This window comes from Gymnoscopelus microlampas (genome assembly GCF_963454915.1).
Source record: "Gymnoscopelus microlampas genome assembly, chromosome: 20".
Lineage (NCBI taxonomy): Eukaryota > Metazoa > Chordata > Actinopteri > Myctophiformes > Myctophidae > Gymnoscopelus > Gymnoscopelus microlampas.
The window spans coordinates 23,570,148-23,597,493 of record NC_139957.1 but is presented as its reverse complement, the minus strand read 5'-3'; the positions used below and the strand labels follow the sequence as shown (position 1 = coordinate 23,597,493).

Genomic DNA, 27,346 nt, shown 5'->3' with positions numbered 1-27,346 from the left:
GTAGATCGGCTATTTTCGGCAAACAGGTTTGGTGTAGAGGAAAAAAAAGAGCAGACCAAGTACAGAGTGAAAGGTCAAGTTTACTTAGTATTGAGGGTTTAAGTGGTTGAATGTCTGAAAATCCACATTAACATGAATCCAACATAAACTGATGACATACTATGACATTTAAATGGCACACATACTATGAAATCTATGAACATTTTTTATATTTTATACAATATATAATGGGGGTCCCTGCTTCATCTCTCTCTCTCAGCCAAGAGGTCCTTGGCCTGACAGACGTTGAAGACCCTAGCTGTAGACGTTAAAAACCAAGGCTGCTGTTATTGCCATGCGGGGGAATGGGTGCAGCCGGCCTGTTGTGTTTTTCACTCACTCCAGAAGACTCCAAGAAGAGGATGTGACCGCTAAACATTGTAACATCTGATTGGCTGAAACTGGTGCCAATCAAAGCTCCGTTCTGTGCACAATCCGCATCAACTCTACGCCATCATCAGGGTTGCCATGTCCGCTTATTATAAGCGACTTTGGGCTTGTTTTTCTGGTAAGTTGCTTGTAAATATTGGTGGTTGCGGGTTGCGCTTTTTTGGGGCTTGTTTCTAACGTGTAGTTGCTTATAGTTAGTTGTTGTAGTTTTTTTTTTTAAATCATGGTTGAAACCAGTGGTTCTCAAACATTTCTCATGTGAAGGACCCCAAAATGAATATGTATTTGTCTGCAGACCGCCCATCTGGAAATATTTCTAGGGACACCCATACCAGATTTGTGGATTGTGTTAGAATCATGTTTAAAAAATATTCCACATTTTGCACTTTTTTTTAAGATGTTTTTTTTTTAAATATAAGATCTACAAGCTCACAACATGTTGCATCGAGATGTGTTGTGAGCTTGCCGATCGGCTATTTTCAAACAGCATATTGTTTAAAGGGCGAAGGGCTCGCTTCTTTTGGGCTGTTTAGGGCTTGTTTTCATCGCGACGCGTTGTTAGCTTGTAGATCGGCTATTTTCAAACAGCATGTTTAAAAGGGCGAAGGGCTTTTTTTTTTGCTTTTCATAGACCTGGTTGCTTATTTATAACGCAGAACCTGGCAACATGGCCATCATCATCATCTGTACGCACGGCGACTCGGGCTCGTGAACCGCGAGTAGGACTGGACTGGTATCAATGCCGCTGTTATTTTCTCAATGTAAGAAAAAATACCCACAGAAAGTAGAACAATATCGGTACGTTTCCTCCTGCGTCAGTCCTGGGAAATCCGATGGATTAGTCAGGTTTATCCATGGTAAGCACGTTTTGTGTATTGGATTGCATTGGTGCACCCGCCTCGTCCCTGCGAGATGAATTCATGTCGGGAAAGGTGATAAATAACAGTTTTGTGTGGCGCTGCGCTCTAAGCCGGCGTCTTCTTCACATGCTCTATCGATCTAATGTTTTTCAGGGTTACACATGCCTTGGTCAGTGGAGTAGTCTAGTCTAGGAGAAAAGAAAGGAACTCGTAATTCTGGATGATGTTTTGCATTGCTGTGATTGGTAGTAGTGTTGCCATGTCGGCTTATTATAAGCGACTTTGGGCTTCTGTTTCTGTAAAGTTGCTTGTAAAAATTGGTGGTTGCAGTTTTTGGGCTTGTTTCTAAAGTGTACTTGCTTATTGGGCTTGCTTCCAATATTTTAAAATTATTATTTAAACCAGTGGTTCTCAAATGTTTTTATGAAATTGTTTTGTGCCAGGGAGCATTTCCACATTTTATTGCAGTTTTTGAAAATAGCAGATCTACAAGCTCACCGTTGTGAGCTTGTAGATTGGCTATTTTCAAATAGCTGATGCATAATAGGTTTAAAGTGTTCATATGGCCTATAGTTTCTTCTTTTGGGCTTCTTTTCCTGCACCTGGTTGCTTATTTCTGTTACAAAATATGGCAACACTGATTGGAGCTCCTCTGTTGCAGCACCAGGGATGTAGGCGCTGCAGAACAGCTTTCCAGTGTGTTGTGATATTATGCACAAAACTGAACGCTGCGATGGCCTACAATGCCTGCTATTGATTAGTTCAAACAATAATTTTGATATGTCCCCTTAGCTAATGGCACTGCAACAGTTCATTATCTAAGTTGCAGTAGTCCGTTAATGTGTCTGGATATGTACGTGAGCATCCATCTTGTAAAAAAAAAAGAAAAACCCCACTGTAGGCTATTTAATGTTTTAATTTCAACACTTTATTTGAGTATTACCTTAGCAGAACCAATAATAAAACAAATAAACATAAAATTAATATTCAAAGTAAGAAAATGTACACACAAAACACAAACAAACACAACAATATACAAATATGCATGCATATTATGAGAGCACAAACATATAAAAAATGTAAAAGAAAAGAAGGATTGACAAGGATAAAAAAAAACATACAGCTGTCCACACTCAGCTATATGTTGCAGCATCCTGTAGGTTTGCAGTGTATTGCTGTGTAAGTCTGTACCATAAAGTTTACATTAGACGTATTGTTGGTTTGCCAATATATGCATTATCCTCCACAAGCTCATAGTTCCATTCTGCTATGTGAATGACAGCACATTTGCTGTGCGTGTTGTGTATCACGTTTGGATGAATGGAGAGGAGTTCATTGCATATTATGCTCCATGAACCATGGAAGCATTTACCCCAGATACTCTCGTGTTGGGCCTCTAGAGTTAAACCTTACTGAGAGACACATACGAGACTTGTACATCCAGGACAAGGTTACAAAATATGTTTTGATAACAGTTGAATATTTTTCTCAGTATAAGGGTTTTGTTGATATTTGTATGACCCATATCAGTTTTGTAATTCACTATAGTCACAGACGTAACATTTTTTTAATTTGAAATTATGTTTTTGATTAATGTCAGGGGATTGTCAGCTTGTTATTGTTTCAGATTACAAATAAAAAAAAACAAATCTGGTGCAGAGCCCCAGTGCTTATTCGTCATGTAGCCCATGCCTCTGTTTACACTTTTCCATCAACCTAAGTATTATTCTTTGGTTTCACCAAAAACTCTCCAGCCTCACATACTGCAGGACTAGCACATCATAATTTCCAGTGGATTCTTACTTTGACCATTACCCTGCACTGGCAAGAGATCTGGAAATAACAATCTCACCCCACTGGCGACTAACATTCAGAATCATCACTAATAAGGAACTGATTTGCTAGTGCTACCGTGCTGTAGCCTGTAGCAGTTTGGAAAGAACAACTTAGTCAATGTTGTTTTGAAATGTCTTTCTCCCTGTTTAAACAATGTTCAACTCCTGGTCACAAGCCTCATAGAACAGTCTTAGGCTAATACCATAGAATGGACTTAGTGATTTAACAGCTAACATGACTCAACTCACTTAATGGGGAACAGTGTGACACCGCAACACAGTTTAAACCCACACTCAAACCTGAGGCCCAGCTGCGCGATTTCTAACTACCTCTGCATTCACTACTCAGAGAATGCTTTGAAAGGCTAACACTACATTTCATTGTTAGATAATCTTGTGGGCCAGTGAAATGTGGTTATTGTCTTGTAGATACACTGAATGAACTCAGTTGTTGAAGACAAGCAAATATTGTATCTATCTAGAGAATGGGACACAAGGAACAGTTTATCTGTCAGTGCTGTACAGAAACTAGTAAGCACACTGGATGTCACAGTCATTTAAATGGCACAAAGCTGAAAACAACCCCTTATTGGCAAGTTTAACCACTTTAAAATCCAAAATAGTGGATCTACAAGTTCCTAATGCATCATGATGCGAAGCATTGTGAGCTTGAAGATCCGCTGTTTGTGACTTTTCTTTTCTTTTTCCCTTGCCTATAATGACATGCTCAAAACAGGGACACCAGAGTGAAAGTGGTTAATGTGCTGTATAGTGGGTCACATTTTGCAATTCGTTGCAACACCATGTTAAGTAGGAGGGCTGTAGGAGTTTTGACCTTGGTTTACAATGCCAATGAATTAATGCAAAGGAATTGCTCGCTTCAGTTTAATATGTAGTGCTTTGTTGTAGATCATAGAATTAACAAAATGAATATATTCTGGAAAGATTAGAAGTTCCAAAGATTCTGTTGACCATATTCACAATTTCACATGGCGGCCATTTTGCTCCCACGTTATTTGTCTCTGTGTGTGTGTGACACTACATGACCCTGACATGTCCTTTTAATTCAACATATTGATCTCCTGATTGTGCTATGGGGGGGGGGGGGGGTCTCATTATGGCTCCCTGGACTGTGTTGTTGTGGATGATTAAGGCATATGCTGTTCCAGCATTATGAGGAAAGCCTTCCATTTCATGAAATTAATTTGCCATTGTGCTCACTGTGACTGATCTAAACCCATCCAATTACTTTAGGAGAGTATTAGTACAGTGGTTTAAATCTTCTCACTTCCTGCAATAACTTCCCACCATCAAGGGATCTAAGAATGTTGCTCAAGGGACTTGAGTCAGTGGAAGATTTTCAAAAAGCATCTGTGGGGATTGAATTTGGATATGATTTTTGTGTCTCCCTGTTTATGGCAAAGCCTGTTTGCCTGACTGTGTTTGTGTGTGAAATTCAAGTCTCTCTCTCTCTCTCTCTCTCTCTCTCTCTCTCTCTCTCTCTCTCTCTCTCTCTGCCTCATGCTATTAACTTTTACACCACATCATGTAGTTAATAGTGTCCCCATTGTACAGTTCATCACGCCAGCATGGTCCTCTCGCAGGCAAGCTGTTCATTTGGGTCTGAAAATAGCATGACAAGTGTTCTTGCAGGACGAGGTGGTCGTTATGCGATACCCAGACTGCCATTGAAGAGTCTCGCCCCCACTGGCTCTGATTCCATCATCTTTTTTGGGAAAGCCTTGGGTCAGGCACTGAGCCACTGAGCACGACAGCATGTCTGTCAATGTCAGTACTGTATGTCGAGTGGTCCTTCTACTCTTCTCCTTAGTTGTCTGTCTTGGTATGTGGCAGTAAAATAACTGCTTAAAATCTATTATGCAACTGTGTTCTCTTAGTAGCCGAAAATAACTGATTTTCAGCTATTCAGTTATAAGATTAATATTGAATTAAATAGAACACAAAACAATAATCTCTGCCCTGCTTCACCCTGGCGGAGATGATTAGCCACAAGGCTGTTAACCACTTGAACCCTAGCATCCCTATTCTGGGGGCAACATTTGGTGAAAATAGCAGATCTACAAGCTCACAACGCATCACAATGCGGCGCATTGAAAATCTGCTATTTTCGGTGAAGAGATTTGGGGTAGAGGGGGTGAAAAGTATTAGTTTACTAAGTATAGAGGCTTTAAGTGGTTAAGTTACCTGTCTTTGTTATTGACCTTTACTATTTCATATTGTCCATAGCATTCGTTATTATTCTCACCAATCTGTATGGTGGAGTATGTTAATAGTACTATACTGTATACTGTAGCACATCTCCAGGGATTGGAAGTGCTCTCCCTAGTCCCTACTCTTCCATTGAGAAATATATGCCAGGTTCGAATCTAGTCTATATAGCTAATAGCTTATATGGAATTGAGCATGAACTCCTGAAATTATGAGAGTATATGGAATTGAGCTTTAACTCTTGAGTGTAGGCCTATGTAAGAGTGTATGGAATTGATCTTTAACTCTTGAGTTTATATGAGAGTATATGGAGTTGAGCTTAAACTCTTGAGTGTATATGGAATTGATACTCTGCCAATCTATTACAAATTACTGATGGTCTCATTAGTTCACTGCCATTGAATATGATTGGAAAACAGTCAATCCTCTGAATGGCTGTTGTGTCTGGCATCCAGAAATGTTTGATCTTTGCTGTGCCTGACTCATACATCTTGATCACATGACCCCAGAGATAATGTGTACCAATTGTTGTTGAGTTTTGGACAAAAACTTTAGGAGTAGGCCTAGTAGCAAAAAGCGTTTTGAAGAAAACGCACTATGGCAGAAAATGTAATCTGGCACAAACGGGGCCTATAAGGTGCGTCATGACTCATGATCAAAGGATTCCAGGGGAAAACAAGTTGTTGATTGTACAACCTATGGTTCAAGAGTTATAGGCCAAAACATGAAGTGGGCTGTGGTAACGCCGCCATGAGGAGATTTAAAGAATTTGGGATGGAGGTTCTTCCTAGGCTTAGTGGGAATGTGCGTGCAAAGTTTCCCAGCAATAGGGTGCTGCATTCATGATGTGTGTCATTTTGACACAAATATTGGAAGCTAATCATAGTCAATCGGAATGGAATATGAGTCTTTATCACATACAGAGATAATGTATACCGATTTGTATGAGGTTTGGACAAAATCTGTAAGAGTAAATTCAGAGCCGCATTAACCGCGGAACTTAGTGGAACTGGCGTTCCACGGCCCGCAGCCTGCAGGGCCCTGTGAGAATTGTGTATTTAATTTTTGTGTATTTAAAGAAAAAATGTTGATTTATATTGGTTAAATAGAACCGAAATAGACCGAATTAGACCCGAATTAGACCGAATTAGACCCGAATTAGACCCGAAAAATTTCACGCGCGTCCATGCGCGTGAAATTACGCGACTGGGGGGGGCTTTGATTTTGTGGTGTTCCACGGCCCTGAGGGGTCTTAATGCGGCCCTGAGTAAATTACACAAAATATGTTAAAGCAATAATCTGTCTCGCGGTGGCGCTATAACAGGCCAATGTGAAAATCAGACGGACGGACAGACGGGCGGGCGGACGGACTGGCGGGCAGGGGTGAAAACTCGGCCACTCTTTCGGCCTGACGGAGACAAGTACTAAATCCAAAAAGAGACATGATTCATATGCAAATATATATTAAGCTAATACCCTGCTTCAACACAACAATACCACAATGGGTACATGTAGTAAACAGTGCCTACATGCCCCAGATTCTATGCAGCAAAAAGGCTATGGGTATAATTCTAAGCTTCATCAGTACCAGGCCATGTTACTTTAGAGCAGAAAGCTTTTCATAATCCCCACAGGCAACATGGTGATGTCACATCTCCAGTCATTTAGTCTCTATTTCCTCTAGGAATAGCCCTAGATGCAGTGCAATTCCCGATACTATAGCTTAAGTGTAAATCCACCATAAAATTCATTCACCAATGTTATTTCTGTGATCTTAGACAGTTGAAATCTGTGAATGATTAGAAAACAGCTTTCAGGAACCACTGCACAGTAACATCCTCAGTGTTCATTTATCCATTTGTAATTCTGAGAGTAGTTACATTTGTACATTTTCAGAGATAAATTACTGTGTGTAATGTTATCATCATTGATTACAATGTGGCTCTTGAAATCTGTGCCTACTCCTACAACTCCTATTATGCTACTATTTGAACACCATTTGCCAGTAATTTCTTTCTCGATGCTACTCGGATATGAACCAGAAAATGTAACTTACCTACTGAATGGGTATCTACCCCAAAACACTGTTACACTGTTCATAAAGTCAGTGTCTTGTTCATTGTTCTTTGTGGCTGCTGGCTACATAAAGTGTCACTTGAAGACCTCATAGATACCGTGTCTAGGCTTCTGTTTCACATTGTAGATTTTGGGAGAGGCTTATACACAATACATACAGTGTTAATTTAACTGAGAGTGTACAAATGTATCCACTGGTCCATTTGGTGTACATTTGTACACACTGAGTTACAAATGGAATGAACACTGAATATTCTACTGTATATATGCAATTACATGTTGACTAATCCAAGATTATAGAAAGAGCATGTTCTATGTTTTATAAAACTGAATTCATAGTGTGGCTTATTTGCTTTTATGAATGTTTATTTGCGTCAATTTGTGTGTGTGTGTGTGTGTGTGTGTGTGTGTGTGTGTGTGTGTGTGTGTGTGTGTGTGTGTGTGTGTGTGTGTGTGTGTGTGTGTGTGTGTGTGTGTGTGTGTGTGTGTGTGTGTGTGTGTGTGTGTGTGTGTGTGTGTGTGTGTGTGTGTGTGTGTGTGTCGATAGTTAATACACTACCCACTACCTGCTATTACATATGGTGCAACAAATGCTCACTGATCACTTAGCCTATAGATTGCCAGCAAAGTAGCCTTCTTTTATCCCATATATCTATCTGTACTTTGGTATAAGCAGTATGCTATTGCTATCACTTGGTTCATTTACTGTTGTGGATGTTTTACTCTTGTGAATGTACAGTATGTATAATGAATTACAATATCTTCTTTCCCTCCACAGTGGCTCCATTGCACTGTTTGCTAAGCAATGTGGAACAAATAAAGATCTGGAATCACCAAAACCACAGCAAACAGTAGGTGAGTACTACATCAATTGTTGATTTAACCATGTGTAAACATTCAGAGAAAATGGACAATCTACAAGTTCACAACATGTTGGGGGGACTCCGGTCAATGAAGTATATGGTTTAAGTGGTTAATGTTCCTATAGTTACTTTCACAGACAGGGGCCAACTAACAATTTGGTGGGCTACAGCTAACTCACTAGCAAGCCATCTGTCTCTCTTGCCAACTATTTATTTGTGTTTATTATTTTGTTTGTTGATGGCTTACCATGCAAATGTTGCTACAGCTGACTTTGTGACAAGCTGACAAAAGAGAGATATTTAGATGTGGCTCACCAAGATTTAAAAATGCGTGGTTTTGATGGAAAACTGGCTGCAGTGCTGGCTCCTCTGTATGTACTCTATTCTGAAGAGGAGACAAGACATTAAAGTTCATTGAGGCTTTGTCATTGGTCCATAAATTGAGCCATTAGTAAAAAAAACATTACATTTAATTTCAGTGCTGTTTTCTGCCACCGAGCACGGTTGGTCAGTTACTCAAGAGAGAAGGCACCGTTTCAACAGTAAATGGACACAAAAATGACTGCAGGCAAATTTGATGGAAGCCAACCTTTTATGCACAGGGAGACTGAAAAGCGAATTTCGATCTGCAATTGCTCCAGGAAATTATGTTCCTTTTGCAAGACCTTGGAAATTGATAGTCTTTAGTCCACATACATATTGCTTGTCCCTTTTTGTGTAAGCCACTGTACGTAGCAAATTACACATCTGTTTGCACTCTTTTCTGTGTGGGCGTTTCGAGTTCCTTGCTAGTAAATGAAATACAGAGCAGACCTGAAGGAATTCAGGCATATACTGTCCCTTCTCTCCACTGAGATGCAGCAACACTATGGAATGGATTTCATTTTGAAAAGATAAAAATAGAAACAGGATCCTCATATTGTGTTCAGAAGCATATTATTTTTTCTTCTTTTTTATTTATTTTTATCATATAACATACTTTCCCACGCTCTTTTTGTGAAACTGAAAAGTATCAACGTAATTATTTAAAATACTAGAATGGAGATGATGGTCAGGCTTAACGAGATGAAACGAGAATTGTCTGAGATTATGTGCATGGTGCTGAAACAGTTTAATTGTAGATTATCACCTCACATATTACACAGCTTTGACACAGATGTGCCAGCACAGACAAGCCAACCTAGACTCATGTGGTTCTCACTGGGTCTCTCAAACCTTATTTATACTTGGCCGTACGAAAATAACTGATTTTCAACTGAAAAACCTGACACATCGTGTAGCAGGGGTCAAGAACAGTGTGATGATTTCCCTCCGGGTTCATCTACAACGATGGCAGAGTTTGCCCTCAGTGGTGGCTGTCTGCAGTCTACAGTCACAGTGTAAACAAGTGTGTTTTCAATTACCAGTCTGAAAATTCAGTTGGCTGCTAATGCCGATTAAAGACAACAGTGCCATGAGCCGCCTCTTCCTAATAGCCATGTTACCCGGCTACACTGGCTTCCAGGCTTTAAAGGGGCTGTGTGCTGGAATGTGTCCATTAATCTAACTGGATCTTTAAAATGGTAAGGCTCTTTTAATTGACCAAACCGATTGCCTCGGTCATTATAGAAAGCATTTTTGATCAAATGTACATGTAGTCCTCATGAGATTAAGCACACAGCCAGGGAGTGGTTTGTTGTTTTGGGTCTCTCTGTGCATTTTAATTTAGAGTCTGTGTTGTGAATGTATAGACGGGTGTGTGGCTCCTTGTAAAACAAACAAAAAGTAGAAAAAGTGCTCCTCGGAGCACAGGTCTCCACCAGGTCAGGTACGTTATTCTGGCTTCCTGGTGGCGCTATAATAGGCCAATGTGAAAAGGGTGCCATTTATTGTTAGGTCTTTCACGGCAATCAGACACTGAATTCATGATTTGAGGCATTTTGGTCCAAAAATGTGAAATTAGACCTGCTGGTGGCGCTATAACAGGCCAATGTGAAAAGGGTGGCATTTCTTCCTCGGCATAGTGGGAAATGTGCGTGTGAAATTTCACGGAAATCGCAAGCTGCGTGGCTTTTTGTTCAAAACGGACCAATCCTGCAAACTTTGGAAGCCAACCTTAGGCAATGAGGATGGAATATGGGAAATCGGACAGATCTGTGTTGATCACATGACTGTAGAGATACTGTGTACCGATTTGCATGACGTTTGGATAAAATCTGTAGGAGTAATATAAAGAAATGGGTTTTGCACAAATCGGCCTCCTGGTGGCGCTATAACAGGCCCATGTGAAACATTTGAGGCAGAGGTTCTGAATTGGCATCCAGCGAGTGTGTATGCACAGTTTCGGAGCGACCGGGCCAACGGTGCCGGAGATTAGCTGCTAACACACAGACAGGACGGACGGACGGACGGACGGACGGACAGACAGACATGGAGTAAAACATACTCTCTCGCCATGCCTTTCGGCCTGGCGGAGACAATAAAGTGCATGCCAGCTCATAAACAAACTACTGTGTGTAACTTGTTAGTAAGGGTAGAGAGGGTAGTGGGATGAATGGGAATTTGGAGATGCTGCTTTATGCGTGTTAGCATTAAACCTTGTACATTTTATTTATATATTAGTATATGTTAGGATGGACGACTTTTACATATATTCCACATTTTTCTTTTAGTTTTTTTAATGTTGTGGATCGCAGTTAGAGTATCTGTGCCAACAGCTAATGGGGATCTGAATAATCAATAAACAAAAAAAAACAGTTAACTTATTTTCACAAGGCTTGTGTTGTAAGTAGATGGGAAAATTATAAATAATGTTGTTTAAGACTTTATATGGCATGGTATCCTGGATGATATTCTCAACATAGATATCAGGATACATGAATATACCAGGTGACAACTCATTACTCTGCAGCGGTCATTCTATTTTATAAAGTGTTCCTCTGTACAGTTAGCAATAGGAGTTTAATAACATGGCATATTTTAATTAATTCTAATTGATATAATTTTCCAGAAGCTCACCAGAAGTCTCAAAGGAAATTCAGCAATAATGGAATTTTGAATCAGGTTAGGCTTTCAAGTTACAGTACCTACTCATTCCATATTGTCTCTCTCTCCATCTCTCGCTCTGTCTCTCTCTCTTTCGCTGTCTCTCTACTCTCTCTTCTTGCCTACAGACAGTAGAGAATGGGCTGTGTCCAATGTAAGGATAAAGAAGCAGCAAAACTCACTGATGAACGAGAGACCAGTCTTACACAAAATACGGGGTACCGCTATGGCGCTGATCCCACGCCGCAGCAATACCCAAGCTTTGGAGTCACCGCCATCCCCAACTACAACAACTTCCACAGCGCGGCCACACAGGGGGTGACTGTGTTTGGGGGAGTCCACACATCTTCGCAGTCTGGGACACTTCGATCCCGAGGAGGAACAGGTTTGTGTGCTTTCTTTAGAGCCAACTCTGCGGTTGTGAATTGTGGATTTATGATATACACAGTAAAGTCAGTGTTAATTTAACTCTTGAGAGCCAGGAGGATCCATATGGTTCCATATGTACGCTCTCAGAGTTACAAATTGATAAAGTAACAGTAACACCTTTCTTCCACATCTTACTGTGTGGTTGGCATTGATACCTAAAAAGCCTTATTTTCTTTTCACTTATTATGAAACATGGGTGTGTTTTTATCTTCTCTTGTGTGAGATGAGCGTAGCAGTATATGAATGCATCCATGGTCTAGCTCTAGGAGCTAAACAGGATGAATGTCCACTAGCTGCAAGTTAATGGAAAACAGAGTGACCTAGATTATTGTCGGTCTTCAGCAAGCCACATCTGACGACCATAAGGATCAGGCAGGTTGTTTCTTTTTTTTGTTCCCTTCTCAGATTTCAAAGATGTGTATGCAGTGCATAAATGAACATCGGCAGCATTAATGTAAACTACGCCTTTTTGTAGGCCTGTCAAAAAAAATCGATTCATGAATAAATCGCGATTCTTAATGCCACGATTTTAAAAATCGAATCAAAATATTAAAATCGATTTTTTTATTAAAAAAAAAAAAAAACTTTTTTTTTTTTTTTTTTTAATGTTTTTTTTATAAGTTAGTACCTTTTTCACTGGTACTTTGTCTGAAATCAATGTCAGAAAGACTGACTGACATGATCTGGCTGCATTGAAGTGTATGATTCAACTTTTCATGGTTTATATTATATTAAAATGTTCTAGTATAATTAAAGCAAAGTGATTTGGGGTAGAAAATCGCAATAAATCGCAGAATCGCATATCAATTAATCGCAGAATCGCAATTTTAATCGAATCGGCACCCTAGAAAATCGCAATAAATCGCAGAATCGAATCGAATATCAATTAATCGCAGAATCGCAATTTTAATCGAATCGGCACCCTAGGAATCGATTTTGAATTGAATCGTGAGGTAAGTGAATCGTGACACCCCTACCTTTTTGGAAGGAGGTAGATCCTAGCATAGATACAGCTCATGTGTGGAGTCAGTATTCAGCTTGGATGAATAAAATATAACCCAACTCCAGGAGGACAGTCAGAAGCAGCATTCATATCCAAGTCCAGATGACTGTAGTAACAAAAAACTCACAGTAAGGGCATCTGGAAGGGTACTATAAACCTTGTCCGAACTCTTTTAACATGCATGTTTTCTTGAGGTGTCCATTAGGTTTGATACATGTTAAGTGTCCTTGAGAAGACATTGAAATTGGCAGGAAAGATCCAGGCCTTTGTCAAGAGGCACTGGAGCGCTTGACTGTACAGAGATGCTTCTGATCAGACCAGGAAATGAACTAATTTTAACATTTTCAGGCTTATTAACATATACAGAGGTTTCAAAGTCACTCCCAATCACATCTGACAGATCTGGGCCTCTGGGATCTAGACCGTTGACAGTATTAACTCCTTGCTGACTGAGCTCTGAGCTCAAGATAAGTTCTGTCTTATGGAGTGATCTACACATACAGTAGGCTTTGATGCACACAAGGATGGATTCAATTTGGCACAATGAAGCATCTATCAATAACAACATTTTAAGTTGAGTTCAAGTTTACTTGCACTTTGAAGTGTGAAAGTGAAACTAATCATGCAGGTGAGATTAAAAACAACAACAGGCTTATTAAATCTAATGTAAATCAAACAAGCAGGCAAAAAGAATGCTAAAATATATATTAATAAAAAAAAATATATATATATATTAAAAAACTACAAAAGACAAACAAAAAAACTTGATGGCACACATCCTCAATATATTTCAACATTGGCTTTGAAGTACACAGAGCTTATCAGCCATTTGTAATTTGCATCCTGCAGGGGTGACTCTGTTTGTGGCTCTGTACGACTATGAAGCCAGGACTGAAGATGACCTCAGCTTCAGAAAGGGGGAGAAGTTCCAGATCCTCAATAGCACGTATGTATGAAAGCAGCTGTATGACAACATGAAGGGTGGGAGCTTTTTCTTTTCTTTTTCTTTTTTTCCCCTGTTTTAAATGTTTCATGAATGTTGAGGGGAGCTGCATTTGGAATGACTGTTACTTCGTAGAAATAACAAAAGAGGGGATGGATCAGTTGGTTGTAGACCCCAGACAGACAAAAATCAAATCAAAATCTACAAAGTAATTAGTAACTAAAGTTTTCAAATAATTGTAGTGGAGTAAAAAGTACAATAATTGCCTCTGAGATGTAGTGGAGTAGAAGTAAAAGTACAGAAAATTGGAAATACTCCAGTAAAGCAAACATACCTCAGAAGTGTACTTAAGTACAGTACTTGAGTAAATGTACTTAGTTACTTTACACCACTGGTGACAGTTCTCAGTAATAATGATTGACCGGTTTCATTTTGCGAACAAGGAAAAACAAGGTCTCCTTGAACAGAGGTGGAGGTAGTCTCAACCACTTCCACCAAATGTCTTTGCCAAAAAAATTGTAGATCTGTTATTTTGGGTGAATGTTCCGCCCAGAATAGGCATGCTGGGGTTCAAGTGGTTAAGATTCCGGTGCTTTGACAGATGAGCTGTTCCCAGGATGCATGCCTTGTTTTTGTGCTCTGCGTTCACACTAGGACGCAATGTTCCCTGTAAGGTGCGCGGCTGCGTGCTCACATGTCGCACAAAACTAAAATCCATGGCACAATAACCGGGTTTGCGTATTGTAGTTAGCCTGGCATGGCCAGACATATATCACCGCCGAGGGCTATTTTGTTTTTTGCACTGGCAGATTCGTCTGGTTTCCAGGCTGTATTGTAGTTTCCGCCTAGTCAACAGTAATCCACAAAAAATCCCACAGCTGTCGTCGCAGTCATTTGCAGCATCTCTTTCAACTTGCTAAAGAGCTCAAGGTAACTCTTTCCCCGTGTTTCTTTGAGCAGCCATACGGTTTTAAAGGACAACTTTTTTTTACAACCAAGGTTTATGTTTTAGCTTGTAATTAAAGAAAATCAAAGATGAGTGTTAAATTGTTTTCATTTACTGCTTTCTATAGTTTTAGCAATTTTTGTGATCTTTTTTACAGTGGGCGGGGGCATTTGGGCAGGTGGCTAAATATGTATTTTTTACACAATAAAAAAAGGTCCCGTGGGCTTTGATGGCCGGATGTGAGTTATTGGGGGCTAGAAGAGCTACTGTAAATAATAATAAAGAAATCACGGGTTATTGTTTAAAAAAATACATATTTAGCCACCTGCCCGAATGCCCCCGCCCACTGTAAAAGAGATCCCAAAATTGCTAAAACTATAGAGCAGCACTACTACAGCAGTAAATGAAAAAAAAATTACACTCGTCTTTTATTTACTTTAATTACAAGCTAAGACATAAACCTTGTTTGTAAAAAAACAAAGTGGTCCTTTAAGCAATGTAAAGTGGTGGCTGCCTTACGGGTACAGTTTGGGGAAAAATATGACCTTCGGACCTTCCCCAACAAAAACACACCAGCTTGCAGAACGGAGTAGGAATGTCCGCTGGAGTAGAATCATAGAATACACATCCATTCAGTGAAATAAACCACTTTTCCCCGTCTGAATTTCATGCCAGAAAGATGATTTTGAATTGTTTGAATGAACTCATTTTGCTGAATCAACAGCTAAGAGTGGTTTATACTGAGTTGAGCGCTGGTCATGTTCAAGGTTCTTCATTGTTAGGTCTTGTGTACAGGTACATAAGAGTAAAAAAAGACTTTTTTTGGCTCCTTAGACATTCCAGCAGCATAGTAACGCGATAACAGCAATAATGTTTTTTTGTACTTAGTTGCTGTCAGTGAATTGCTTCTGTAGTCCATCATTGTAAGTTTATGCGCCAACAGTTGTCACTTGTTTCTCAAATCTGTGACAATGCCATATACCAGTATGTCACTGCATGGTTATTTATTGATTTTGCTCTTGTAGGCATTGCTCTATGTAGGCATAAACATTTTTTTGTGTGAATACCACATGTGTCAATCAATTTCAAGTAGCTAATGTTTGTCAACATTTATTCGTCTACCCATGTTCAGATATAATTCCAATGAATGGACATGCACATTTATTTTGTAACTGACCTAGATATAGTACCAGTAAGACTCCCTAATCGGGAGATAAGCGACCGTAGGTCACATGTATACAGAAGAGGGCTGTAACGGCGATTGGTTCCTAGTTGTGTGGGCAATGTATAGTTTTGTTTGGTGGTCTAAGAAATGTGGTGGCAGGCATGTTGATGACATGAGTGTACACATACTGTGTAGTGTGTAGCAATTTGCGTGTTTTTAGGGGCAAAACTGTAGGAGTAGTGGGCAAAAATGTGTTGTGAAAAGCGGCCTGAAGGTGGCGCTAGAAGAGGGCCATGTGAGAAATTAGGGGTGGGGTGTCCGCGTTGCCTTGGCGGACGAATAGGTACCGGCCGCGGCTCTCCCGGACGCTCCTAGCCCGAGTTACGGCATTTTATGTGAGCTGCAGTGGCAGGGGGTCCTCCACTGGGGGCGCCACCACTTTTGCATCCGTTCTGGAGCACCAGGAGTGGGTGGTCCCCGGGAATGCCCCGTGAGCAGCCCCGTTGGGGTGGTCATTTGGTAATTTGTCCACATGTGCTCATTTTTTACACTTGGGGGTCCCCGAGGCAGCTGGGGGTCCCTGGAGGTCCGGGGGTCCTTGGAGGGTGTAGTTTGGCAGGTAAGGAGTGTGTGTGCAAAATCTGGCATGGATCGGGGCAACGGGTGCGGAGATATGAGCAGGGCAAAAGTGTGACGGGACGTGTGTGACGGAGGCAAAAGTGTGACGGGACGTGTGTGACGGAGGGACGGACGGACACCTGGAGCAGGTTTCTATAGTAAATGCGACCTACGGTCGCAACTATTTATTAAAAGTAATATAACTGCAGTTACTTTGTAATTAGTTTCTTAGTATAAGACATTTATCTTATGGTCATGGTCTAGGCTCTATGGGTTGGGCAGGTGGTGTCAAGGAGGCCACAGTGCACACAGTGTACACGTGAGATGTTACTCAGTAATTGCTCAAGTGATGCTCAGGGGGTTTGATTAATTTTAGGGAACATTTGCTAAAAGTCATTTTCAATAGAAGCCAGGAACATGAAGTTACAAACTGATGCCTGACACTTGGTGCTGCATGACGGGGGTGATGCCCTACACAAAAAAAGCTGAGCTGGCTTCAACTTTTTCAGCATTCTAATGACGCTGTGAAGTGTCAATCAAGCATGCTTTTGTTTCACCATTTCACTATAATTCCTGCTCCATTCTGTAAAAGGCAGAATAATTTTTAACCAGTTTCCTGTGATATTTAAACCTACCCTTTTCATTTACGCAATGTGGCTTGAGCAAAACTTCAGTGGCAACTCTGCAGCAATGTAGCTGTCCACGCTTGGTTGTTTTGTAGCTTTTGTCGCCACTCTTGTGAACACAGCATGTCTTCCTGCCATACATCTATATTAGATAATGCCTGTTCTCAAGCTAAACCATTTTCCATCGTGATTCCCATTAAAAAAGTGCTGCGTGCTGTCAGCTTTCCAGGCCACCCTGATTCTTGTGCTCTTATATCTCATACGGATTACACTGCGAAGTCATGCATAGGAAAGTCACTGTATATATTTTGCAACCTTTTTTTAACTAGTCTTCTTCTGCAGAGGACATCCATTGATTTTGTCCTCTATATCTGTACTATGTGTGCATATTTATCAGTCTGTAAAATTTGTTTATTTATGTATATCTGACTTTGTTTATGCTCCCCCCTTTTCTCCTCGTTCCATTTCGCCTCCGGCAGTGAGGGTGACTGGTGGGAGGCTCGTTCTCTCACTACGGGAGGAACTGGTTACATTCCCAGTAATTACGTGGCTCCAGTGGACTCTATCCAAGCTGAGGAGTGAGTAAAAGTAATTTTGTGTGTGTGTGTGTGTGTGTGTGTGTGTGTGTGTGTGTGTGTGTGTGTGTGTGTGTGTGTGTGTGTGTGTGTGTGTGTGTGTGTGTGTGTGTGTGTGTGTGTGTGTGTGTGTGTGTGTGTGTGTGTGTGTGTGTGTGTGTGTGTGTGTGTGTGTGTGTGTGTGTGTGTGTGTGTGTGTGTGTACACCTAAGCTTCTAGCTTCAGAATAATTTCAACAAGCTCTGTGCTCTCAAGATCACTGGCAAAGATGTTATTATGTTTGAGAACCCGTCATGCAGCCTCTTGTAAAATGTGGCACAATAGTAAAGAGCAACATTTTCCAAAACACTTTAAACAGCAAAGTTTGATCATTCCCATCCCTTCCTGCAGCTGGTATTTTGGTAAACTAGGCCGAAAGGATGCGGAGAGGCAACTCCTCTCCAATGGGAACCCCAGAGGCACGTTCCTCATTCGTGAGAGTGAAACAACCAAAGGTACTTAGACACAATAGTGTCTTAACACACTGGCAAGTCGATTGCTTTTTTTAAAACAATGTTTTTAAATAGATAAATACTTGGGAGTTATTTTCCTCTCAGTGTAATTATGTGTCTCTTTGATGTGTTAGGGGCCTTCTCCCTGTCCATCCAGGACTGGGATGATGTCAAAGGTGACCACGTGAAACACTACAAGATTCGCAAATTGGACAGCGGAGGCTATTACATCACTACCCGAGCACAGTTTGAGACATTACAGCAGCTTGTACAGCACTACTCCGGTGAGATTCCACAGCAATTGTTAGGATTGCTCAATAATTTTCTGCTTGGAAAGAAATCCCCCCCCCAAGACATGTGTTTTGGTTCTGTTGTTACTTATTACTGAAACATGTCCAGATAGATTGTGTGTATTTCAAAGAGAGAATATATCATCAATTTTAGAATAACTCAAAGGTGTCATGACATTCAGTTTTACCACACATTAAAAGTCTTTGTCATGGTCCTTCAAACGTGTATAAAAGGTTTTAACTGAAAATTCCACTCCAGTGATCCATGGCAGGTGTTTTTCTCTCACATTTCTAAAGCCTTGTCAACTGCAATGAAAAAATAAATCTTTGCCTGCGGGTGTTGCTGTTGAGGGATTTTGCCTGTCAATCATCGCCTCTGCCCCCCCCCCCCCCCAAAGGAAAGGATAGGGGAGGGGAGGGGCGAGGAGGAGAGTGGGTGGGATTAATGGCCTATGACTTCACACTCCAAGGGCCAAGCACAGATTACTTTTCAGCCTAATTATTCAGAAAACCCCAGACCACAGAATATCCACTGAATGTTCAAAGTTCAGATTGTTTGGGTGTGCTTTAGGTCATAAAAAAAACCCAAAAAACATAAAAAATAAAAAAAGTGAAAATGAATGTCATAGAACATTTAAAGCTGCAATCCAGAACTTTTCAGTGAATAAAATATAATGTTGACCAATCTGTTTGGTAGAGTGTATGTTAATACAATATAACACATCTAAAGTGGTTGGAGGTGGTCTTCCTGCTTTTCTATTTAAAAATGTAGACCATGTGGTTGGGTAGGACCACTACTGATTGACAAGTGGTATTGCCTGAAGCTCAAATCACAATATCTCCTCTCCCCAAACGGGCATGTGTCTTAGCTTAGTGGTAGAAACTGTGTCTCTGAGTTCGGATCCTGGGAAGGACATAAATCAAGGATTACAGCTTTAACAAGTACTGTACTATTTTGTGACACTGCAATTGACCATATTCACAGCTATTTTGCTCTTGCGCCATACTACAAGTTGATCCAAACCTTGTGTTCCAATTTAGCCAGGGCTGCAGGACTGTGTTGCAGGCTGATAGTCCCATGCCACAAAGGCATGCCACGTCTGGCTGACCTGTCTGTCAAAACCAAAGACGTTTGGGAGATCCCGCGAGAGTCGCTGCAGCTTATCAAGCGTCTGGGCAATGGGCAGTTTGGAGAGGTTTGGATGGGTATGTATCAATGGTGCTTTGGGACCAACTAGGGAATGGACAGTTGTGAGCAATGTTGGAAAACAAATCCGCTGGAAGAATCAGAACCTTCTTCCGTGCAAGTCTTAAGCTGGCCACACTGATTTTGGGTCCGATTTGTAGATCCCGAGGGGCAGTAGCGTAGGTAGCCAGAAGTTTTGACTGGGCCTGAATAAAAATGGGTGGGCCCAATTTATTTGTTTTGAATTATAGGTTAAAAGGTTTATATGTTAATCTAACCTTTCTAAGGCTAATGTGGACTTCATATGTCTAAAAAAAAAAAGAAGCTTAATCCAAGGTTTATTTTGACCTGATAAAGATTTTACAACTCTGATTGGAAAACCGTTCTGGTGGGCTCATGGGTCTCAAATGGATATGTCATGACTGTTGATATGGGTTGAATAAAGTAGGAATATTTTTATGTTTAATCTCTCTACCACAGTTTATCATAATTCAATTCAGACACTTTATTTTTATCCAAACACAGCTTTTCATAATTTAATTAAGTTTCCGATGTGTGGAGAATTGAATCATTTCTGGTCTGCTGTGAACATTTTCAAGGGCAAGTTTCTGGGATAGATTTACTTTTCCATGTAATTTCAAATGGAACTGTTAAGTCGTGGTTCACATGTCTGTGAATTTAACCATTTCTTTTTTTTAAAGTTTAAATACACTTTTGCAATATGGTGAAGGAACATAGTTTCCATCACGTGGATCAGACCTGTGCAACCATTCAGCGATATGGGACTAGAGGACTCTTTTTTCCTCCTTCCTTTTTCTCCTTCTCTATCCCACACCCTTCCGCTACCACATGACCACTGACCACTCCTGCGGACATTCCATTGCACTCCTGCCCGCTCCAGCAGAGATTCTGATCACTCCTGCCCGCAACGCTATTTTGTTTTGTTTTAAATCTGTCTGCTCCCATCCCACCTAAACATCAAATGACTGGCTACCTCGCATCACCAGACCTCCGTCTCATCAAACTCAGAGACGAGATGGAGACGTCAACATAACGAGACGGAGATCTGGCTGGCTAGCTATGCAACATTAAATCACTGGTTTATGTTTTTGTGGTCAGAAATGAGACGGACCAGTTTTTTGATCGGTTTTGGCAAGTCAAATGTATTTACATGTTGGTTATTAGTTACATGTGCTATAGTGGTTGGCTTTATGGTTAAAACAAATTGTATATACGTTACCTTATTTTCATATTTACCTCTTTCAACCTGGCGTCCCTATTTTGGGCATGTCAGTATAGGACATTTTCACAAATCGTCAAAATCTTTCAAAAACAGCTAAACTATCAGATCTACAAGGTCACCCACGTGTCGTGTTGTGAGCAATGCATTGTGCACTTGTAGATTGGCTATTTTAGCTGTGTTGTAGTTTTTCAACATTCCTGTTGCAGGCCTCAATAGGGACTTATAGTCTATTCTAGTTGGACCACTATAGGAATATTAGGCCTAGCTTAAATTTAGGCATTTGTCCCTAAAGCTTCCTGCCCTGTTGTGGTGTTTTCAGGCACATGGAATGGCACCACCAAGGTAGCAGTGAAGACTCTGAAACCAGGTACCATGTCTCCTGAGTCCTTCCTGGAGGAGGCCCAGATTATGAAGAAACTTCGACATGATAAACTGGTCCAGCTATACGCTGTGGTGTCGGAAGAACCCATCTATATCGTCACTGAGTATATGAACAAAGGTAGAGCACATTGGAAGCATATTGCATGTTGTACAGTATATGTAGCTTACACACGTACACACTAACTCACGCCAAGTATTATGCATAATGTAGTCTCGCAAGCCAGCCTCTATTTCACTCTGTGCATAATGTGCAATACAGCAATGCATACATAGCCATGAATGCAACGAGTATACACACTGCATTTTGCATTACATTGTGGTGCTCATTCCCACTTACTGCATGACTAATGGAAACACAATTCATTATGCAGTGATTCACACCCACATATTGTGGTCAAGACAGAAGTCATCTATCTTAAACATATGGTAGAGTTACCACAGTAATAACTCAAAAATGTATATCCAGGCTATAATGTAATTGTTGACATCCCAGAATTGATGTCATGTTGGTTACAAGGTAGTTGCTGCATGGATGTATTAGAGTTGCTGTCAGTTTTGATGTAATTCATAGTTAAAATCTGGCAGTGGAAGAGGAGGTTTGACCATCTGGTTGAGTAAACCCCTTTCTCATTTTCTCCATTTTCTTTCTTAGGGAGTTTGCTTGATTTCCTGAAGGACGGAGAAGGACGGGGTCTTAAGCTTCCAAATCTAGTGGACATGGCAGCTCAGGTATATTGAAGTTCCTTAACACTGAAAATTAATGTCCAGTGTCTCTGGCAAGAGATGCATTTCATAAGAGCCCGCCATTTCGAGTTCAGCTATGCATATCTACAGTCGTGTCCAATCCTGATATTTTCATCTATGTGAATTATACTGAAATGATACCAACTCCATTATCTAGGTGGCAGCAGGCATGGCATACATTGAGAGGATGAACTACATCCACAGAGACCTGCGTTCTGCCAACATCCTGGTAGGAGACAGTCTGGTGTGTAAAATTGCTGACTTTGGTCTGGCCAGGCTGATAGAGGACAACGAATACACAGCAAGACAAGGTAATGGACTAGTTTTATTTCATTTATTGTTTTGACTGAATCATAGATGTCATTACACTCCGCTGGGTTTGTTTTGCATTTACTGAAGAAAATGTCCACCTTAACCGGTAATTTAATTAGTGTAAAACACCTGTGATTCTTGGAATCCAGTATCCTCACTGGCACACTTTCCGCCTCTTCTTTCAAGAAGAAATCAGATTGTTGCATGATTAAATTACTTAGTGTTTTAATAAATCTCAACTCTGTACTGTCTGTAGAGCTTTGTGTAGTGCAGGGAGTATCGATAACTTAAAACTCAGCATATAGGCCATCTTGTGACATAATGTATGTCAATTATCTGAGTTACAGTAATAGCAGTGCTGTTGAATGTTGATTGATGCCAATTTCTACTGCCAAGTTGAACAGCAGAGGAAGAAGTTGGTAGAGTCTTAAAATGACAATCAATTATCACACACATGCATTCATTCAATTATCACACACATTCATTCATGAACAGTGAACACAGACTCATATATACGTAGATGCACACTGAAATCTTCTTGTAGGAAGGAAGGTGATTGGACTAGTCCTCCCATGACAATGAGTTGGGAGTAGCCTGGGACCAGACGAATCTGCCAGTGCAAAAAAAAAATTGCCCTCGGCGATTTGGGTCTGGCACTGCTCCATTGTGAATCCATTTCCTGCTCCAGAAGTATGGGGTGACCAATCAGGGCCCAGTATTCAAATATAGGAGACTGTGATTGGTAGTTGGTTGTAGGTCTAACCATTTGCGTCCAGAGCCATTGTTTTGATCCTGCCCCCTTGGGGGACAAAAAGTCCTCCTAGAGGCACCAGACTCCTATCCACGCAGTGACATAGTCTGGCTACGCAAGGCTAAGTTGGGAGTACACCGGAGAACGTCCAGACTCTGTTATTCTGTCAACATGTTGAGTCACTCTTTTGTTAGGATTTGAAATGTTTACTGCTTTGCCCTGGTCTGAGTCCAAACTGAGTGGGAGGAAAAAGATAATGCAATTGTTCCTTTTTCCCCCATGGGTTGTAATTATTTCCTCATGTCAGTGGGCTGATGAAATTGCAGATGTCAAAGAAACATAGGACACAGTGGAGACTGACCTACTTATCCAGGCAATTATTTGACTTCTTTCTGTTTTTGGCCTGGATAAGCATTTCAGACCCGCTGCTGTCAATTCTTCAACCCGATATGCTTACAAGGTCATGTGATTATTCTAAATGTGTTCTCAGGTGCAAAGTTTCCCATTAAATGGACTGCCCCTGAGGCAGCGCTGTACGGGAAGTTCACCATCAAGTCTGATGTGTGGTCATTTGGTATCCTGCTGACAGAGCTGGTGACCAAGGGCAGAGTGCCCTATCCAGGTGAGAAGGATTTATTACGGCAAATAATAACACATCGTGTGTGTGTGTGTGTGTGTGTGTGTGTGTGTGTGTGTGTGTGTGTGTGTGTGTGTGTGTGTGTGTGTGTGTGTGTGTGTGTGTGTGTGTGTGTGTGTGTGTGTGTGTGTGTGTGTGTGTGTGTGTGTGTGTGTGTGTGTGTGTGTGTGTGTGTGTGTGTGTGTGTGTGGGTGGTGTCTAATTGGGGATAAAGTGGTGGCCCCATTTTGATTTTACTTGTTACACTTGGCGTTATGCATCTGTTAGGGTTAGATCAGTTATGGCTAAGGTTCGAGTATGGAGATATTGAATGAATTCCAGTCAAAGCAATGTCTCCAAAAGTCAATATGTGGGTGTGTGTTCAAGCGAGTGTACACTGTCAACAGTCTTAACAGCTTTTTATTCAAATTCAGTAAAACCTGTGAAAGAATAACTGGTATAATACGCTGCATTGTGCTATCTAATGTGTGCATTTATTATGCATTGTGAGGAGAAATCTTTTCTGTTTGCTTTTTTTCTGTTATCTGCCTTCCATCTTACTGCTTCACGTTTGTGTTAACCTGGACAGGAATGAACAACCGTGAAGTGCTGGAGCAGGTGGAGCGAGGATACAGGATGCCTTGCCCTCAGGACTGCCCTATTTCCCTTCATGAGCTGATGGTACAGTGCTGGAAGAAAGACCCAGAGGAGAGGCCCACATTTGAATATCTGCAGGCCTTCTTAGAGGACTACTTCACTGCCACAGAGCCTCAGTACCAGCCAGGCGACAATCTCTGAGCGCCGCTGGCATCTCTATGATTATTATTGTTATTGTTATTCATATGCAGGCCACCAGAGGGGGCCATACATCACAAATTCAGGGTCATCCTGCATTGGTGAGATGATTCAAGGACTGATTGACTTGCCATGCTTTGTATGGGGGGTACCGTGATGATGACTGCTGTGCAAGAAGACAGACTCTGTGTCATTTTCCACACTTCCAGTTCTCCTTTGGGATGTTTTTTCTCCCAGTTTACTTAAACAGTTGGCGCAGAGTACTTCATTAGTACCATCTTGATGATTTTCATTGATAGTGAATTCAATGGATGGTCTGTGGAAGGAGGTGGGATGGGTTAAAGCCCTGTTATAATTTGTTGCACTCTGGTGTCTGTGCAGAACATAGCCGATGTACAAGCTCACAACCTGTCGCAGCGCAGCATGTGAGCTTGTAGATCTACTATTTTCAGTGTACAACACCAGCGCACAAAGTATAAATTAGGCTTTAATGATGACAAAGGAATTGAAAATGACTGCTGTGGATGAAAGAGTTGAAATGTCTTGTGCAAACTGTACTTAGTGTAAATACAAATTGCTTGTTTACTTATCCCTGTTTTGTTTTGTTTTGTATTACTTTTGATATTTTGGAAATGTGTGGATTTTTTTTAATCCAAGGTCAAGATTATTTGAGAATTAAGGCTTGTAGAAAGCTCACAGTTGGTAACAAATCGTGACATAATTGTAGGAATGGTAATAGTAGAAATTGTGGACCAGAATATCTCAGACATTTCTCTGGGAGTCCACTGACCTTTTTTACAAGGTTAATATAATGATATTGCTATCCTCAAGGAACCTAGCTGTATTATAGCACCCGTTCTTGCCTTTTTATGTAATATTCTTATAATGTAAAGGAATGCCTTCATGCTTTCTATACACTTAACTAAACGCCTACTGCATCATGGATTCCTCACCAGACTTGTATGGCATCTGCACTGATAACAAAGTGCATTCATTGTATTTGTGCTTCAGCCAATGATTTAAAAAAAAAATCAGCTTAAAGTATAACTTTTAGTTCATTATGGCTTCTTGAAGTTGTAAAGAGGGATGACAAGCCCCACGAAACAGCAACCGTTGTTAGGCTGACTGCTTATTATAATGATATGTTAAAATGTATGTTACATTATTGTATGGCAGCGGGCTGTGTAAGAATTATGCTTTAAACATACAGGTCATCTTTTTACTTCTAAGGCCAAACAAACTAACTGCCATTTTCATGACTGGAATGAAGGATGCATACCTGTATTTGTCCCTCCATAATGTGTATTTGGAAATAACATGTTTAAAATGAGAACATACATGTTTATTTCACAATATTTATTTGCTCGACATTCTCTGCCATGCTTATGTTATTTAACATACAGTACATGGTGGCTTTTCCAGGGAACTGTGTGGCTCTTATCAACCCCTTATTATCCTGAAGTACTGAACATTTCCTCTCTGGATGAGCTGGTACATTCCAGGACAGGACTCAGTATTTAGTTTTATTTTGTTTTTGTTTTGTCTGTGTTACTTGTTGAGGAAAGAAAGTGAAATAATTATGTTTTGTATCAATTTGTTTAACCTCATTCAGTACATATACAGGAAATGTATTTTTTTTCTTCTGGTCTCTACATTATTTATTGTCTGTCTGTTAATTGTACACGACTGGTTTTGAAATAAACAATCTTAGTATCATAATTTTTGTGACCCAACCAACCTGTTTACCTGAATTAGGTGGAGAATGTGGTTGGTTGTCACACTTTTACTCTTAATTTGAATCTCTCGTAAAATCAATCTCATTAAGTTCCCATTTTAGTCAATGGGGAGTAAAACAATTCACATTTACATGGAGAAACAATGTATGGTCAGGCCGTCAGATGTATCAACATTAACAATGGGTGATTGATTGATTGAATACTTTATAAGAAGGCTTTGGCTTTTACAGGGGCCAGTTTTGAATTGCGGCCGACCCAAAGAGACCTGGAGAAGATCTGTGGAGAAGGAGATGAAAGAACTTGGATGGACCTGGGACCACGTGCAGCACTGGGCAGTAGACAGACAGCATTGGCGTTCATTTGTGAAGACCTTATGTGCTATCCAGCACGAAGAGGATTAAGTAAGTAAGTTTTGAATTGCAGCCACCTGTAGGTACTCTTTTAGAGCGGTTTTGAAGGAGAGCAGGGTTTTACACTCCACAGCTTTTGGTAGGGCATTCCACATTTTGGAGAACAAATTCAAACCCTTGTTCGTGCCAAATCTGGGTTGAATGTGATCAGTGGAGCTACCTCTAGTGTTACCTCTGGTGTTATGATTGTGGACTTCATTTACGTTTTTGAAGTACTTTGACAGCTACATGGGTGTCTTATCGGTGTAGTGTATCTTGTAGACCAGGCACATTGCAAGTTGCTGTACTCTGTCCTCAACCCTGAACCCTAGCAAAGTGAGCAAGGGTTAGATGAGTCGTAGATGTAAGGCCAAGAAGTTGCCTTACCAGTTTGTTTTGGGACGTCTGGAGCCTTGTTTTTAAGACCTTTATGGTGTTGTGATACCATGAGGTGCATGCATAGTCGAAGTAACCTTGATTGAGTGCTCCTGTTAGAGTCCTCAAAGTATTCTTACTGACCAGAGAGGAGATCCTATACAAAAAAACATATTCTTTGGTTGACTTTTTTGATTACTCTTGTTGCCATTTTATCACTGGAAAGATATGCCTTTAAAATGGAATCTAGGTAGGTAATTTCCGCTTTTATTGTAATAACATTGTCACCCACTTTGATTGTGAAGTAGTCTGCCTTGCCGAGGTTAAATTTAGACCCAAAGAGAATGGATTCAGTTTTTTCCAGGTGTTATGATAGTTTTTCAGAGCTAAGGGCTTTTTCAACCTGCAACTTGTCC

At 40.6% G+C, this 27,346-nt stretch overlaps 1 protein-coding gene across 2 annotated transcripts; it reads left to right on the top strand.

Moving 5' to 3' along the window:
• Positions 1 to 1,128: 1,128 nt before the first annotated feature.
• Positions 1,129 to 26,108, top strand: fyna (FYN proto-oncogene, Src family tyrosine kinase a). 2 transcript variants are annotated; one of them, XM_084044021.1, is made up of 13 exons: positions 1,129 to 1,286; positions 8,208 to 8,280; positions 11,445 to 11,701; positions 13,598 to 13,694; positions 17,526 to 17,624; positions 18,012 to 18,115; positions 18,247 to 18,396; positions 19,444 to 19,608; positions 21,151 to 21,330; positions 21,865 to 21,941; positions 22,114 to 22,267; positions 23,510 to 23,641; positions 24,225 to 26,108. In XM_084044021.1, exons 3-13 carry the CDS (start codon positions 11,455 to 11,457, stop codon positions 24,431 to 24,433), a joined length of 1,614 nt encoding a protein of 537 aa, XP_083900147.1. In that variant the 5' UTR covers positions 1,129 to 1,286; positions 8,208 to 8,280; positions 11,445 to 11,454; the 3' UTR covers positions 24,434 to 26,108. The 2 variants fall into 2 exon arrangements, with proteins under 2 accessions (XP_083900147.1, XP_083900146.1); XM_084044020.1 differs by having other exon boundaries at positions 8,208 to 8,284.
• Positions 26,109 to 27,346: the final 1,238 nt, after the last annotated feature.

Excerpts from the sequence above, each read along its gene's own strand:
- fyna (XM_084044021.1), top strand. The coding sequence starts at position 11,455 with ATGGGCTGTGTCCAATGTAAGGATAAAGAAGCAGCAAAACTCACTGAT. Across the intron at positions 11,702-13,597 it reads TCGATCCCGAGGAGGAACAG|GGGTGACTCTGTTTGTGGCT; the intron begins GTTTGTGTGCTT and ends TGCATCCTGCAG. Across the intron at positions 18,116-18,246 it reads TGAGAGTGAAACAACCAAAG|GGGCCTTCTCCCTGTCCATC; the intron begins GTACTTAGACAC and ends TTGATGTGTTAG.